The sequence below is a fragment of the Staurois parvus genome, unplaced genomic scaffold (assembly GCF_062004578.1).
Source record: "Staurois parvus isolate SC_StPar_1 unplaced genomic scaffold, SC_StPar_1.0 ptg001447l, whole genome shotgun sequence".
Taxonomy (NCBI): Eukaryota; Metazoa; Chordata; class Amphibia; order Anura; family Ranidae; genus Staurois; species Staurois parvus.
This window is the reverse complement of record NW_028319243.1, coordinates 126,845-143,042: the sequence shown is the minus strand read 5'-3', so window position 1 is coordinate 143,042 and position 16,198 is coordinate 126,845. Positions and strand designations below refer to the sequence as shown.

Below are 16,198 nucleotides of genomic sequence, written 5' to 3'. Positions count from 1 at the left end.
AGACGTGTGCTCTTGAGTGACTGATCATGCTTCTCTGTCTGGCAATCCGATTGACGTGTCTGGGTTTGGCGGTTACCAAGAGAACGGTACTTGCCTGACTGCATTGTGCCAAGTGTAAAGTTTGGTGGAGGGGGGACTATGGTGTGGGGTTGTTTTTCAGGGGTTGGGCTTGGCCCCCTAGTTCCAGTGAAGGGAACTCTTAAGGCATCAGCATACCAAGACATTTTGGACAATTTCATGCTCCCAACTTTGTGGGAGGAGTTTGGGGATGGCCCCTTCCTGTTCCAACATGACTGCGCACCAGTGCACAAAGCAAGGTCCATAAAGACATGGAGGAGCCAGTTTGGGGTGGAGGAACTTGACTGTCCTGCACAGAGTCCTGACCCCAATCCCATAGAACACCTTTGGGATGAATTAGAGCGGAGACAAATGTGCTTCTGGAAGAATGGTCCAACCTTCCCATAGACACCCTCCTAAACCTTGTGGACGGCCTTCCCAGAAGTGTTGAAGCTGTTATAGCTGCAAAGGGCGGGGCCAACTCAATATTGAACCCTACGGACTAAGACTGGGGGCCATTAAAGTTCAGGTTGAGCAGTTTCCATCCCTTCACTTGTATTGGCTGACACTCAGACTCATGATCCCCTCTTCTCACTTGCTGGTGGGGTGATCTTTTTCCTTCCATCCATAGCTTGGAGTGGCACCAAAACAGAAAGGTTTCATTTAGGAATTTCATTAGCCTGTTGATGAAGGGGGAGGGGGGGAGAAACCATGCAAGTCAAAGAATAGGCAGATGTACCTTTAAATAAATAAAAAGTATATTTGTATTGTTTTTTTTTTTCTAAGCAAAGCCTAACATGCCTTGAAGAATTGGTGGCCACCTAGGAATTTCCTAACATTTTATTTTATTACTTCATTCTTTTTCTGAATTATCTGCAGAATAAGCTTCTATCTGAGAGCTACTCCCCAATCATGATGACAAAATCTGTGAAAAATGAGAAGGAGCAGCAGTTACTGAGGACTTGTCACGTGAGTAAACTTTTCGTTTTGTATTAAGTTTATGACCAGTAATAATAAAACTATGAAGTGACCTTCAGTGAGAAACCACAGGACCAACTGAACCCATCCACCGAGTACAACCGGGCCTCAACCCTAGCCGGCTGAAGAGTTAGGACTAAAGACTGCCCCTTTATAGCTGTTAGCATGAGCAATAGGTGAAGGTTCTCTTTCTAAGTGGTACCTCTCAGGGGACATTGCTCCATATCCTAGCCATCCTCCTAGAGTGCACTCTAGACTAGTTATAGGATGATTATTCACATTGCAGTCAATGCTTATATGCACTGTTTATTGCTGACTTTGCTGATTTATGTGTTAGTTCCAATATAGTCCCATGTGGAAGAAAAATATATTTGAAATGACACATACACACTGTTGAAATGCGTTTTTCTTACAAAATATAAGAAAAATATATTTTTAAATACATTTCAAATATACTGTATGTCTTTAAAAATACAAATCTACATTTTTGGAATGTTGGAATGCTTTTACAAATATATGTTAAAATGACTTTTTTTATATGTTAAAAAAAAAATCTGAAGAATATAGTTAAAAAAAATATTTAAAAAAAAAATATATATTTTTTTTTAATATATTCTTCAGATTTTTTTTAACATATAAAAAAGTCACTTTAACATATATTTTTACATATATTTGTAAATGCATTCCAAAAATGTAGATTTGTATTTTTAAAGACACGCAGTAAATTTGAAATGTATTTCAAAAATATTTTTCATATATTTTGTAATAACAACACATTTCAACATGCAGTATGTATGTGTATGTATATATGTGTGTGTATATGTATGTATGTGTATATATATATAAATATATTGAATATGGCCAAAATTGTAGCAATTCAAAAAATATGGCAGTATATTTGGGAAGAATATTTTTAAAATGTATTTCAAATATATCTTTTTCCATGTGGGTGGTACAACACTCTATTCTAAGCTACCTTAGACATCAGGTTCACATTACAATTTGTCTCCAAAAAGCGCGTCTTCTTTCAAATGTCAGTTTGTAAAATAATTACCCACCTCCGAGCACCGTTCCTTGGTCCAACCCCCCTACCCACCTCCCGGTACTGCCCCTTTTATAGAATTGAGACCCAGGTATCATTTTGGTCATGATAACAAGAAAAGCAGTAAAACAGATCCCCTGCAACAAAGAACAATAGATCCCCCGAGCAACAGTAGACCTTGCCATCAACAATGGACCCCCTCACAAAAAATACCCCTCCAGCCACAATAGATCCCTCCCAGCAACAATTGGCCACCCAGCAACATAAGACCCATCCCAGCAACAATAGATCCCCCACCAGCAACAATAGACCTCCCCAGCAGCAATAGAGCTTCTCCACCAACAATAGATCCCCCACCAGCATCAATAGACCTCCCCAGCAGCAATAGACCTCCTCCGCAAAAATAGAGCATCTCCACCAACAATAGATCCCCCACCAGCAACAATAGACTTCCCCAGCAGCAATAGACCCCCTCTGCAAAAATAGAGCTTCTCCACCAACAATAGATCCCACAGCAGCCAGCATCAATGAACTCTCCAGCACACCCCAGCACCCCTTGCCATTACATACATCCAGTGCTGGAGGTGCCGGAACTGTGTTCCCCTGCGTTCCCGCTGAAAAAAAGCTCTTGTCTTTTCTTATTTAAGCAAAGGATCGGGCAAAGGTACTTTACAGGTACTATGACTTGCTAGAGGGATACCTGGTTCTTGTTAGTACCAGGCTGGTGTTTGGAGATGAAGGGAGATTGCTATTCCTGGAGCTATAAAATTCTTTTACATAAAACAAATGTAGTGAGGTGCTTGGCTAAGAATCTAGAATGGGAGAAACACTGGCTGCAGCTGCTACCTTGTGCTGCTGAACTAGTTAACAGCCATATCAGCCAGAGGAGGGAGCTGCTGAGCAGGAAGAGTTCAATAGACTGAGTCAGGCAGCACTGCACTGTGGGAACTGTAGTCCAGAGGAGAGATTCTACTGTGAATAAAAGCTTTGAACTCCATTTCCCAGAGAGAGATTGCCAGGAGGAGGGGAAAGGGAAAGGGCTGCACTTTCTCAGGCTGTAGTGCATAGGTGCTCATCCTGTGGCCCTCCAGCTGTTCATGAGGGAGACCGTAGAGTGCACATTGTTGTCCAGTGTGCACCATCACTGCTGCATATTGATGGCCTAAATGGGATCTGGAGTGCTGAGTTTTGGGGTGTTGACAGCTAGAGTCACCTGGGAACAGAGCAGAAAGTGGACTAATCACTGTGTGTGACCGGAGGGTGAGCTGTAATATTGCTGGGACTGGTGAGCTGCTGCTGTGAGGATTTACTATCTGCTGCTAGAGAGATTAAGCCCTTTAGGAACTGACCATACAGCCATCTAGTAACCTTATTGTTGCCTATAGACTTGACTGGGACTGTTCTCATGTGCACCAACGGTACAAATGGGCCCCAATGCTAGCCAACCGAAGAGATAGGACTAAAGACTGCCCCTTTACAGCTGCTACACATAGATTGTTGAACCATATTCTAGCCATTCTTCTAGAGTGCACTTAGGGCTAGTTATAGTATTATAGCAGAAATACTGCTACAGGGCGACACGGGTGCGCAATCTCATGTATATATACACGTGATTTTGCATTTCTGAGGATCTTCCGTGATTTCTGAGGATCTCCAACAGGGAGGAGAACTGTTTAGTTTACGAACAGTTCTCTTCCCTGTCAGCTCATGCACACTGCTTTGGATGGCTGTGCACAGGACAGCCATCCAAAGCAGTGTGATTACAGTGAAGCACCAACATAACGCCCCCTAGTAAAATGCACACAGCACACAGTTAACCCTTTGATCACCCCACATGTTAACCCCTGCCTACCCAGTGCCATTAGTACAGTGTCAGTGCAGAACAGAGAACCCAAATTACCAACCAGCTCCTTTCGGGGTTGCTCTACATATTTAATCCCCATGGGGTTTTTTTTTCCCATGGAAATTGGTAACATTCTTTTTTGTGTCATAGATCCGAGATGCCGTGGCAGTCATTGAGTATTTGGTGTGGTTGGAAAAGAACATCCCTACCAATACAGTGTCTGAATTGAGCGGCGCACAATATGTAGATGGACTACGAGCGTAAGTGTGTTTAATCTTTTGATAGCTCACACTTTCATTGGTTTTTTTTGGCTTTGATATCCTAAATCTTTCTCCAATGATCACAATGGGACTGTAAATGAGATCCTCAAAGCACAACTAGAGTTTCGTTAAATAAAAATGATCGCTAACACCAGTAGTTCCCATACTAGACCAATAAGACCTACAGCACAGCCATGGCCTTTGAATGATGACTCTCACAACTCAGGAAAACTATACCTCCAATCATTTAATGACACTGTGACCCCCCCACCCTGACACTTGCTGAGGGTTATCATTGGTGGCCCTGACACTTGCTGGGGGTTATCATTGGTGGCCCTGACACTTGCTGAGGGTTATCATTGGTGGCCCTGACACTTGCTGGGGGTTATCATTGGTGGCCCTGACACTTGCTGAGGGTTATCATTGGTGGCCCTGACACTTGCTGGGGGTTATCACTGGTAACCCTGACACCTGCTAAGGGTTATCATTGGTGGCACTGACACTTGCTGGGGGTTATCATTGGTGGCCCTGACACTTGCTGGGGGTTATCATTGGTGGCCCTGACACTTGCTGAGGGTTATCATTGGTGACCCTGACACTTGCTGGGGGTTATCAATGGTGGCCCTGACACTTGCTGGGGGTTATCATTGGTGGCCCTGACACTTGCTGAGGGTTATCATTGGTGGCCCTGACACTTGCTGGGGGTTATCATTGGTGGACCTGACACTTGCTGGGGGTTATCATTGGTGGCCCTGACACTTGCTGGGGGTTATCATTGGTGGCCCTGACACTTGCTGGTGGTTACTATTACTGGTGATTAATATTTTTGGTGGTTATTGCTGAAGGCTATATTTACTGGCTCAGACACTTGCTGGTGCTTATTGCTGACCCTGACAGATACTCCGTGTTAAAGTATGATAGGTCATTATTTCATTGATTGATTTTGGCTTTGATTTCCTATTTCTTTTTCTCCAGCGATTACAGTGTCACTATAAATTAGATCTTTAATGCACAACTACACTTTCATTAAAGTGGTTATTAAGGTTCAAGGATTCATTATTCTATGCATGAAAGTAAAAACACTTTCCGTGTGCAGGGCCAACCCCCCCCAATACACACCTGATCCCCCTCTCAATCCAGTGATGTGCAAGAGAGGATCGATTCCCCTGGGTCTCTCCCTCCTCACTGGCTGAGATAGTAACAAGAGCCATCGGCCTCCGCTACTGCCAAACACAGCCAGCGTGCCAATGATAAGAGAGCCAGGGTGTGGGGAAAAGCAGCGCTCTGCGCGTGAATTTTCACCAAGAGCAATGGCTCTGGAGAAAGCCTGCTCGGTTGCCGCTATAGCAAGCTGCTTGCTCTGGGGGCACTCGGCAGGAAGGAGGAGCTAGGAGCACCGGCCGGGAACCGAGAAGAGGAGGATCGGGGCTTCTCTGTGCAAAACAACTCCACAAACCATGTAATGGTGTCCACAGGGGTGGACTGACAACTCATGGGGCCCCCGGGCAATAGGGGATCATGGGGCCCCTGTGTCCTTACCCAAACTCAAAAAAGCCTATGAAAAATTTACCAGGGGCATCTCATGGGGCCCCCTACTGACCCCGGGCCCTCGGGCAGTGCCCGAGTTTCCAAATGGTCAGTCCGCCCTTGGGTGTCCATTATAATGCCGGTCAGCAAGTGCAAAAATCAGTTCTGTAATTGGTGTCAGTGACCATAAAAATAAATGAGAGTTGCCAACATTTGAAGAGTTAGGAGCAACACCTTTAAGGGGGTGAGAATCAAAATAGAGTGCACTATGTAGGCAGCCTGCCATGTGCCTTTAAGGGATTAAAAAGAAAAATGAAGTGCACTTGTGGGCCTGGCAAAAAAAATTGATGTTGCTTCAAGTTGTATGGCTTGTTGTGTGTGTGTGCCACCTTTTCCCCTTTGCATTGCCATCGTTAAGAAAAAAATAGGGCCTGGGGGTATACTGAAGAGATTGTGTGAGTAAAATAAACTCCATTCTTGATGCCAGTGACAGCAATAATAACCCTCTAACACTGAGCATTTGTCAGGGTCAGCAATAAGCACCAGCAAGTGTCAGGGCCATCAAGGATAACCCCCAGCAACAACCACCAGAAAAATGAACCACCAGTAATAATACCCCCAGTAAGTGTCAGCTCCACCAATGATAACCCTCAGCTTGTGTCCAGGCTAGCAAGAACCCTCAGCAAATTGAAGTACCAGCAATCACTTCCAGCAATAATCATGCCCCTTTGCAATTATACCCACAAGCAAATAACATCAGCAACCATAACCTTCAGCAATAATAACAACCTCCAAAAAGTGTCAAGGCCAGCATGAGTCAGGACCATCAATAACCCCCAGCAACAATACCCCTTAGCAATAATACCCCCAGCAAGTGTGTGGGGTATCAATGAAAACCTCCAGCAAGTATCGGGGGCAGTAGTGATAAACCCCAGCAAGTGTCATGACAGCAATGATAACCCCAGCAAGTATTAGCGTCAGCAATTACCACCAGCAAAAATAACCTGCAGCAATAACCCCCTGCAACAATAACCCTAAACTATATTAACCCTCAGCAACAATAGCCCTTAGCTATAATAACCCCCAGCAAGTGTCAGGGACAGTAATAACCACCAGCAGCAATAGACCTCAGCAATTATACCTAACAACAATAACCCCCAGCACCAATAACCCCAGCAATAAAAAAAAAGCCTCCAGCAAGTGTCAGGGCCATCAATGGTTAACCCTCCCCTCCCCCAATAATAAACTCTAACAATAATACCCAACAGCAATGATAACCCCCAGCATAATGCAAATACCGCAAATATAAACAGAGTATCAGCAAATTTCTGCAATACATTTCATTCATCAAGACAAATGTATGCTGTCTTCAAATTAAATTATCCCCCAGAAAATCTAAAGTACAGCACATCTGAATAGGAGGAAATATTCAAGCTGCACCAAGCATTGGTCTTAACATGAAAAGCAAAGCAGTGGGATTTCATAAAAATGAAAAAAATATATATATTTGTATATCTGCTTCTTAGCTCCCTTCACAATTCAACCTAATATAAAGCCAGGCATGTTCAGCAAAAACATCTTGCAAACTTTCCCTAACATACTGAAAGTATTAAAATACTTACCTCTACGTCATCTGAACTGGGTTCCTCTGGTGACTGGTGGTCAGCTTCTTTCCAATCCCACCCCTCAAGCTCAGTTTACTCTCCACGCATCCTTTCCTCTTTTAGCTCAGGACATACCAGGCCCAAGCCCGGAGCATGGTGCTGACAGGACGCACAGGCTAGGTGCTCCTGATCCCCGCTGAAGAAAGTAAGGGCGCAGAGCTAAGCGAGCGTGGTTTGAGCGATAGCAACACCCCCCTGCCCCGCTCGCCCACTCACCTTATCCGCTCACCCACCTTACCTGCCCCTGGGGTTCGGCAGTGACTCCTTGGGAGGGAGGAGCCAGAGGTAGCTGAGGAGTATCCCTGCTAGGGAGAGCGAGCACACGCTGGTTGGAGGAGCGCTCATGTGCAGGCAGCAGCAGGGTTGGACTGACCATTTGGGCACTCGGGCACTCCCTGAAGGCCCAGGGTCAGTAGGGGGTCCCATGAGATGCCCCTGGTACCTTTCATAGGCTATTTTGGGTGTGGTTTGAGTGTGAGTAAGGACACAGGGGCCCCATGATCTCTTATTGCCCGGGTTCCCCATGAGTTGTCAGCCCCTCCCTGGGCGGTGGTATACTCAGACGAACCAGCTGAGACACTGACACGGGAGAGGAAGAGAAGAGCCGGCGCAGAGCAGCGACAGCCAAAGGAGGGTGACCCCTCTACAGGTGCAGCCACCCTAACACAAGAGTCGATAAAGGGATTACCAGCTGAAGTCTGCAAGCTAATCCTCCGTAAGGAGACTGTCGGAGGGGGTGAGTGACAGAAGCAGTGGTGAATCTTAATAGACTGTGTTATCTTTTCTTATAATGTATGGCATTTTGTTGACTTCACATCTCTAAACCCCCCCCCCCTGGGGAAAGTTTTGGTGGACTTAAATTGAAACTGTGTATGGTGGTTAATGAGAGAGGTGATAAAAACTAGGAGTCACCCAGTGGAGCCAGTGAGAAAGGAGAAGAGGAAGGCATAGTGCCGAGCCGTGAAGTATAAAGTCTAATTCTCAGTGTCGGCGGAAACAGTTCATTTCCTTGAGTGGTAAATTAAGCAACTCAAAATTTGTCATAATGAAGAATAGATCGGTGAAAGGTGGGGAACAAAAACACCCCAAATAAGTACAAGCACTATTAAAAAATACATGCTCCTACAGGAGAAAAGCCCAGAGGGTGTAACTCCAGAAAGACAACAAGGAGCAAAAGGAGGATATGACTGGGGAATTCATAAAGGAGATCAGTCCAGGAGGGCATCAGGAATGATGAGTTTGAATCAGACTAAAGAATCTCTGAATATGGAAAGTGAAGTGGAAGTGGAAAATATAGAACAAGGAGTAGACGCGCAAATGCCTACGAAAACGGAAACTGCCGAAATGTGAGCGAAATTGGAATACTCTATAAAAAATTAACTGACGGAACTACATAATGATTTGGGACAGATTCTCACACGAGTAGAGGAAACTGAAGAAAAAATAGAAAAACATGCACAAGTAATTGTTAAACTGGAAGAGCTGATAGAAGAAAGTCGAAAAGGAAGTTATTATATAGGATGGAAGATCGAGAGAACAGAGAGAAGAGGAATAATTTGAGAATCCGTGGCCTACCAGAGGTCTCTAATGGGGAAGATCTGGCAGATGAAATAAGAAAAGTATTAAACCCCTGATATGTAGACCGGAGGCAGACCAATTGAAGATAGACAGAGTATATATGATTAGAAGACCACAAGAATGCATCAGAAACTCCTAGAGATGTGGTAGTTCGCCTTCATGAGTATGAGGACACAGATAAAAACTGGAAGAAGATCAGAGGGATTTCTGCAATAAAACATGGAGAATCAAATATATAAATATTTGCAGATTTAGCACCAGCGACATTGGCAAGGAGGAGAACATTGAAACCTTTTTTGGAACAAATGCGTAATAAAAATATCCAATATAATTGGAGGTTTCCATCATGTCTGGTCGGCTGGAAAGATGGACATTCAGTGAAGCTGAGATTTCCAGAGGATTACCGGAACTTTTGTGAAAGATTACATCTACGGATACTGGACATACCGGAATGGTCAGAAGAGACAAGGGAGAGTGCAGAGTTAGAGCAAGAGAAATGGCAATACGTTTCCAAAAATAGGAGAATGAGATAAGCAGCTCCCAGAGATAAACAAGTGGGATGGAGAGTGGGCGGAGGGATAATGGGCGGGTGCAGGGGCGGACTGACAACTCATGGAGCCCCCGGGCAATAGGGGATCACGGGGCCCCTGTGTCCTTACCCAAACTCAAAAAAGCCTATGAAAAAGGTACCAGGGGCATCTCATGGGGCCCCCTACTGACCCCGGGCCCTCTTGCAGTGCCCGAGTTTCCAAATGGTCAGTGCGCCCCTGGGCAGGTGTGGTGGGTAGGGCATGTCAGGAGAAAAAGTAGTAGTAGGTATAACTTTGGAATAATGGCAGGGATAGGGAGGAGTAATAGGGATAGACTTAGGGAAAGAGAAGGGGGCCCTGTTAAGTGTACATGCTCTGAGAACCACCCTTGAGGAGCATCATTATTAGGAATCTTTGTACATCCGGTTCCAGGGCTGGATATGGGCCTTAGGAGTTTTGGTGTGGATGGGGGGGAGGAAGGGGGGCAGGGGGCATGGGAGGGGGGGGTGAGGATTGGGGAGGGAGGGAGGAAGGGTAACCTTGGAGAAAGTCTCCTGTTCCAGAAGGTTTACACCTACTTCCTTTTAATTGGATATGAAGAAGGAGGAGAAAGTAAACAGTAGATATGATTGTTTGTAATTCCATGACTTATAATGTGAAAGGTTTGAATACCCCGTCTGAAAGGCACAAGGTGTTAAGAGAGATCCATCGGTACGCCACTGATGTAGTGTTTTTACAAGAGACATATATATCACAGGATACAAATGTCAAATTATATTTTAAACACTACCCAGTGTGGTACTATGCGGATTCACCAAACATGCAAAAGGGGTGGCAATTGGTTATCAAAAAATATAAGATTCACCATGGAAGATAGGTTAATGGACCCAAAAGGGCTGGAAGGGAAATTACAGGGAATACAATGCACATTAGCAAATATATATTTTCCAAATAAGAACTCAATGATTTACTTGGAAAATTTGTTAAGAAAAGTATTACATTTTAAGAAGGGCCACCTGATAGTAGCCGGAGACTTGAATCTCTGTATGGATACTTTGATGGATGCCTCATCATGCTCACGGAGAGAAGGAAGGGAAAATTTGAAGAGGGTAAAGAAAATGGAACACTAATGCCAATTGATGGACTCATGGAGAATAAAACATCCAAGAGATAGAGATTATACCTTTTTCTCTCCGGTACATAGGGTGTATTCAAGACTGGATTACATAATGATAGATCATAGACTCTCTGGGGTTTATTTACTAAAGCTGGAGAGTCCAAAATCAGACTCCCTTCTGCATAGAAACCAATCAGCTTCTAACCTCAGCTTGTTCAATGAAGCTTTGGCAATGAAACCTGGAAGCTGATTGGTTTCTATGCAGAAGTGAGTCTGATTTTGGACTCTCCAGCTTTAGTAAATAAACCCCTCTGAGTCTTTGGTAAAATCTAAAATCGAAGTAATGACAATATCAAATCATGCACCAGTTATAACAAGATTAAAATGGGTTAGAGAAAGGGAGGGAGGTAATATGGAGATAAAATGAGGATCTTATACAAGATGAGGAGACTGAAAAAAGATTAAAAGGGGAGTTGGAAGAATATTTTATGTTTAAGGAGACAGATGAGGCTTCTGTAACTATCTGGGAGGTGCATAAGATCTACATCAGGAAAATTGTGATTTCAAAGGAGGCAAAAAAAAAGAGAGAATGGGGACAGGAAAAGAACGATTTAATTAAGGAATTATATGACTTAGAACAACTGCACAAGGCTCAGACAGAAATATAACCCAAAAAAGGGAAGAGCTAAAAGATCTGATGGAATGTTTAACATGGTGGCCAAAGAGCGATATCGGTGGGGGAATAAACCAGGAAAATATTTGATGAGAAAATTGAGGGAAAAGAAATCAAAAAATTATATTGAAAAAAATCATAGATAGAAATGGAAAAATGGTGTATTTAATCACTGATATCACTAAAGTGTTCCAACGGTATTATAGTAATTTATATGAAATTAAATCAAAAGAATCGAAGGAGCGGGTTGAAGAAAGGAAGAGTAAAATACAGGTATATCTAAAAGAGGCAGGATTGCCTAGATTAGCAGAAGAGAAATTAGCTGCCCTGGATAAACCCATTACGCAGGAAGAAATATATGTAGCCCTTAAAGAAACAGCAACAGGAAAGAGCCCCGGACCAGATGGATATAAATTGAAATATTATAGAAAATTTAAGGAATTACTTGTACCTAAGATGTGTGTATACATGAACGCCCTGGGTGAAGGATTGGAAATAAGGGAGGAGTCATTACAGGCATACATTACAATCTTGCCGAAAGAAGGGAAAGACCTGTCCCAATTGTGCTAGCTACAGGTCCACACGTCCACATCGTTACTAAATATTGATGCAAAAGTATTAGCAAATAGAATGAAGGAGCTGATGCCAGAATGGATCCATACAGATCAGGTGGGTTTTGTCCCGGGGAGAGAAGGTAAAGATAATGGCTTGAGAACATTAATGCTTTTGCAATAAAGTAGGAAAGAAAATCAATCAGCGATTGTTCTATCATGCTGAGAAAGCTTTCGTCAGGGTAAATTGGGGATTTATGTTCGATACATTGAAAGTCTTGGGTATTGGACCTAGGATGATGCAATGGATTAAAGAGTTATATAGTTCCCCAGCTGCGGCAGTCAAGGTAAACGGCATGCTATCACAATTTTTCAAAAGGCATAATGGAATAGACAAAGATGCCCACTCTCTCCATTACTCTACGTGATATCATTGGAACCGTTATTGGCGACTGTCCAATGAAATGCAGATGTAAAGGGAATTGAGATAGGGGATGTAGAGCATAAAGTAGTGGCGTATGCAGACGATATGCTGTTTTACATGGTGAATCCTAGAGTAACTTTACCCAATTTAATTAAAAGTTTAAAATACTACGGAGATTTGTCAGATTTAAAAATCATCCCTGCTAAGTCAGAAATACTAAAGATTAATGTCTCAAAAATAGAAAAACAGCTCCTATAGGAAGCTTTCCCTTTCATATGGAAGGAGAAGGAAATGAGTTGCCTAGGTGTAAAATTAACCCCCGACGATAGAAATATTTATCGGGTAAATTAAAAATCGGAGCAATCTCATGGATTGACCGTATAAATTCAGAAAAAATGATAATAATAATAATAGATATTGTATAAATTTCAAATGCTCCCAATATATCTACCAAGGTCATTTTTTGAGATAATAAAAAAGATGATATTAAAATATATCTGGGCAAATAAAAGACCAAGAGTATTTGTGCAGGGGTAAAATTAACGGGGTTTGAACCTATCAGATTTTAAAAGATACAGGAGTACCTCGGTTTACGAACGCCTCGGGTAACGTAATTTTCAGTTTAAAAATGTAAATCCATTGAAAATAATGACTCGATTTACAAATTTTTTTTGCAATACGAATGGATTAATTGGTTTTCAATGCATTTACAATTTTTTAAAAACATGTCCCTGTACAGTATTTATGCCTTTAAAGTGCACTTTATAAAGAGTTTTGAACAGATAAAATACTTTTTTTTTAACTTTTTTCAGACCTTCGGAATGGATTAATTGGTTTTCAATGTATTTACAAATTTTTTCTTAATCATACCCCTATACAGTACTATGCCTTTAAAATAAAGAGTTTTGAACAGATAAAACTTTTTTCTGACCTTCGGAACGGATTAATTGTTTTTCAATGCATTTACAAATTAATTTTTAATCATGTCCCTGTACAGTATTTATGCCTTTAAAGTGCACTATATAAAGAGTTTTGAACAGATAAAATACTTTTTTTAACTTTTTTCTGACCTCCGGAATGGATTACTTGGTTTTCAACGCATCCCTATGGGAAACCGTATTTCGGTTTACAAATTTTTCGCAATACGAAAAGTCCCGCAGAACACATTAAATTCGTAAACCGAGGAATGCCTGTATTATAACTCGGTGTTGCCCTCACGAATAGCAGACTGGATTTATAATGCACAGGGACAGAAACAATTGAGTACTGTCCGTGATACTTTTTTTATTTGCACTAACATACAATTTTGAGGACAAGCTTTCGGGGAAAGTCCCCTTCTTCAAGGTCTAAGCAGTACTACTCACAAAGTTAGCAGAATGTTAGAAGAGATGAAAGAAAAAAAAAAAGGAGGTTAGAGATAAGATGCAGTAAAAGCGAGGGGGGAGGGCGGGATACCCAAAGTACAGGGAAAAAGCTGGGTAAAGATGGAATGCACACTTAGTGAGATACAGTTTTGGATTCCACAAAAGTTTTGAAAATGATCGAATTATACAAGCACTTTAACACGTAATGTTTTTAGGATTTGGGATAGAATTCACACAAAAGAAGGATGGGAATATAACTCACTGTTAGTACCATTGTGGGGAACAGAATTTCCCCCCCCAGGAAATGGTGGCAGGTAAATGGATAAGAGATAGAAATGCACGTCTGAAAGATATTATGGATAAAGGGGAATTGAGCACAAATACGGAGTTAAAAGATAAAAAGGAAATATTTTATGTATCAGATAAGTGGGAGATATTTTCAATTTAGACATTTTGTCACAACTCTCCCAAAGCCACGAAGAACAGAGGAAGAGATGAATCCATTCGAGCAACTTTTTAATACGGATATATAGAGAAGACATAGGATCCTCACCGCCAGGGGCGGACTGACAACTCATGGGGCCCCCGGGCAATAGGGGATCATGGGGCCCCTATGTCCTTGCCCAAACTCAAAAAAGCCTATGAAAAAGGTACCAGGGGCATCTCATGGGGCCCCCTACTGACCCCGGGCCCTCGGGCAGTGCCCGGGTTTCCAAATGGTCAGTCCGCCCCTGCTCACCGCTATGTCTGGGGCTGTCTCTCCAATGTTCTTGGAAAAGCGAGAGAAGGAATTAGGAGTAAAATTGAATGATAAAGAAAAAAAATAGAATATTTAAGTTGATACACGGTACGGAGGATATGAACACAATGGAAATGAATTATAAATGTTTAGCTAGGTGGTATGTGACACCAAGTGTGGCCCATAAACAACGGATAGAAAACTCACCTCTATGTTGGAGGGGACGTGGATTGGAAGGTACAATGACACATATCTGGTGTGAGTGCCCAGAAATACAGCAATATCGGGAGGAAATGATAAAACAAATACAGGAAATATCTGGGATTAGCGTGCCGAGGGACCCTTGGGTGTGCTTATTTCAGAATACGGTTCTCACGGAGAAACAATATAAGAATTCAGTGATTCCTCATATGATTAATGCAAAAAAGGGACTGAGTCCTAGGTTTTGGCAGGCTCAGGAGTTATAGATTGGGCAAGCAGAGTGGAACTTATTTACAGGGTGGAAGAGTTATACCACAGGAGCGAGGATACCCATATGGAAGAAAAATATATTTGAAATATATTTTAAAAAATCTTCTTACCAAATATATTGACACATATTTGAAATACTACAATTTTGGCCATATTCAATATATTTCAATTAAAATATATATATATATATATATATATATACACACTGTATGTTGAAATGTGTTTTTATTACAAGATATATGAAACATATTTTTTAAAATGGTTTCTGGAGGTATCTCGTGCACGCTCTTGTGGGCTGACATTGAAGTAAATAGTGTGCACGTTGGCCACTAGATGGAGAGTCTTGAGAACGCCCTATGGGAGGGGCGAAACGCGTTGACATACTTCCGGTTCATGCGTCTTACGTCTGACGTCACTTCCGGTGAGTGGAACGCACGCCGAGCGGTGCGTTCCAGCGGCCATTTTGTGGGATTCAGGTTGGCTCTTTGATGTTTCTCTGCTCTATCTGGCTACATTGGTGTGGGAACCCTGGAGTATGCTGGCTGGTTGTGAACATCAGGATGTCATGGGCTTAATAAACATGCCTTTTTTTTAAGCTGTTGAAATGTGAGTGGCCTGGATTCTGTTTGTTATTATACAAGATCGTTTTGGCAATATTACACTATGTGAGTTTTCTCTTTGATGACACGGTGGAGCAAACTTGGGAGCTACGGTGTGGACCTGTAAGAGGATTTTTCTTGGAGAGGCTATCACTGAGCTGATGGAAAGAGGGTGTAGGATTCCCATAAGATCCTAAAGGCTTTTCACTCACCAAAATCTGGTGAGTGCATTTGATTTTGGTGTACACGGGTGAAAGGTGGAAGATTAGAAAAAGTATTTGGAGTTCGTATTTTTCACCACAAGGGACTATTTAAAGTGTCTTTTTCTTGAAAAAAATATTTTTTTAACACAGATATGCACTTAATGATATGGAACATTTATATTTTGTGATTTATTAAGTATTAATTTTAGGTCTATTTTTGCGCTGTTTATTTATATATTTTAATGTTTGTGTATTCACAATTTTTGCACAGCAGCAATTTAGAAGGGTGATTTATTTGGGCTTTGGCGCAGGAATATATATTTTTCTTACTAGATGGAGATGAACCTTCACTGCTGTACTTTACACTACGTAAGTTGCACCAATTATTTTACAAACTGACATTTGAAAGAAAATGCGCTTTTAGGAGACAAATTGTAATGTGAACCTGATGTCTAAGGTAACTTAGAACAGAGTTCTGTACCATCCCACATGGAAGAAAAATATCATTGAAATAGATTTTAAAAATATTCTTCCCAAATATACTGCCATATTTTTGAATTGCTGCAATTTTGGCCATA

At 42.0% G+C, this 16,198-nt stretch overlaps 2 protein-coding genes across 2 annotated transcripts in view; one reads left to right on the top strand and one right to left on the bottom strand.

Annotated features, from left to right (window-relative positions):
- The window catches only part of LOC149435928 (uncharacterized), a 118,013-nt gene extending 103,441 nt beyond the window's left edge, over window positions 1–14,572 (bottom strand). The window contains exon 1 of the mRNA XM_089662248.1: window positions 14,555–14,572. The gene's annotated coding sequence lies outside the window, so the exon portion shown is untranslated. The remainder of the gene's footprint in view (window positions 1–14,554) is intronic.
- Window positions 1–16,198, top strand: part of XPNPEP2 (X-prolyl aminopeptidase 2) — a 128,425-nt gene that overhangs the window by 62,023 nt on the left and 50,204 nt on the right. Inside the window, exons 11-12 of the mRNA XM_089662247.1 lie at window positions 937–1,026; window positions 4,071–4,180. Coding sequence (XP_089518373.1) covers window positions 937–1,026; window positions 4,071–4,180 — 200 coding nt within the window. The remainder of the gene's footprint in view (window positions 1–936; window positions 1,027–4,070; window positions 4,181–16,198) is intronic.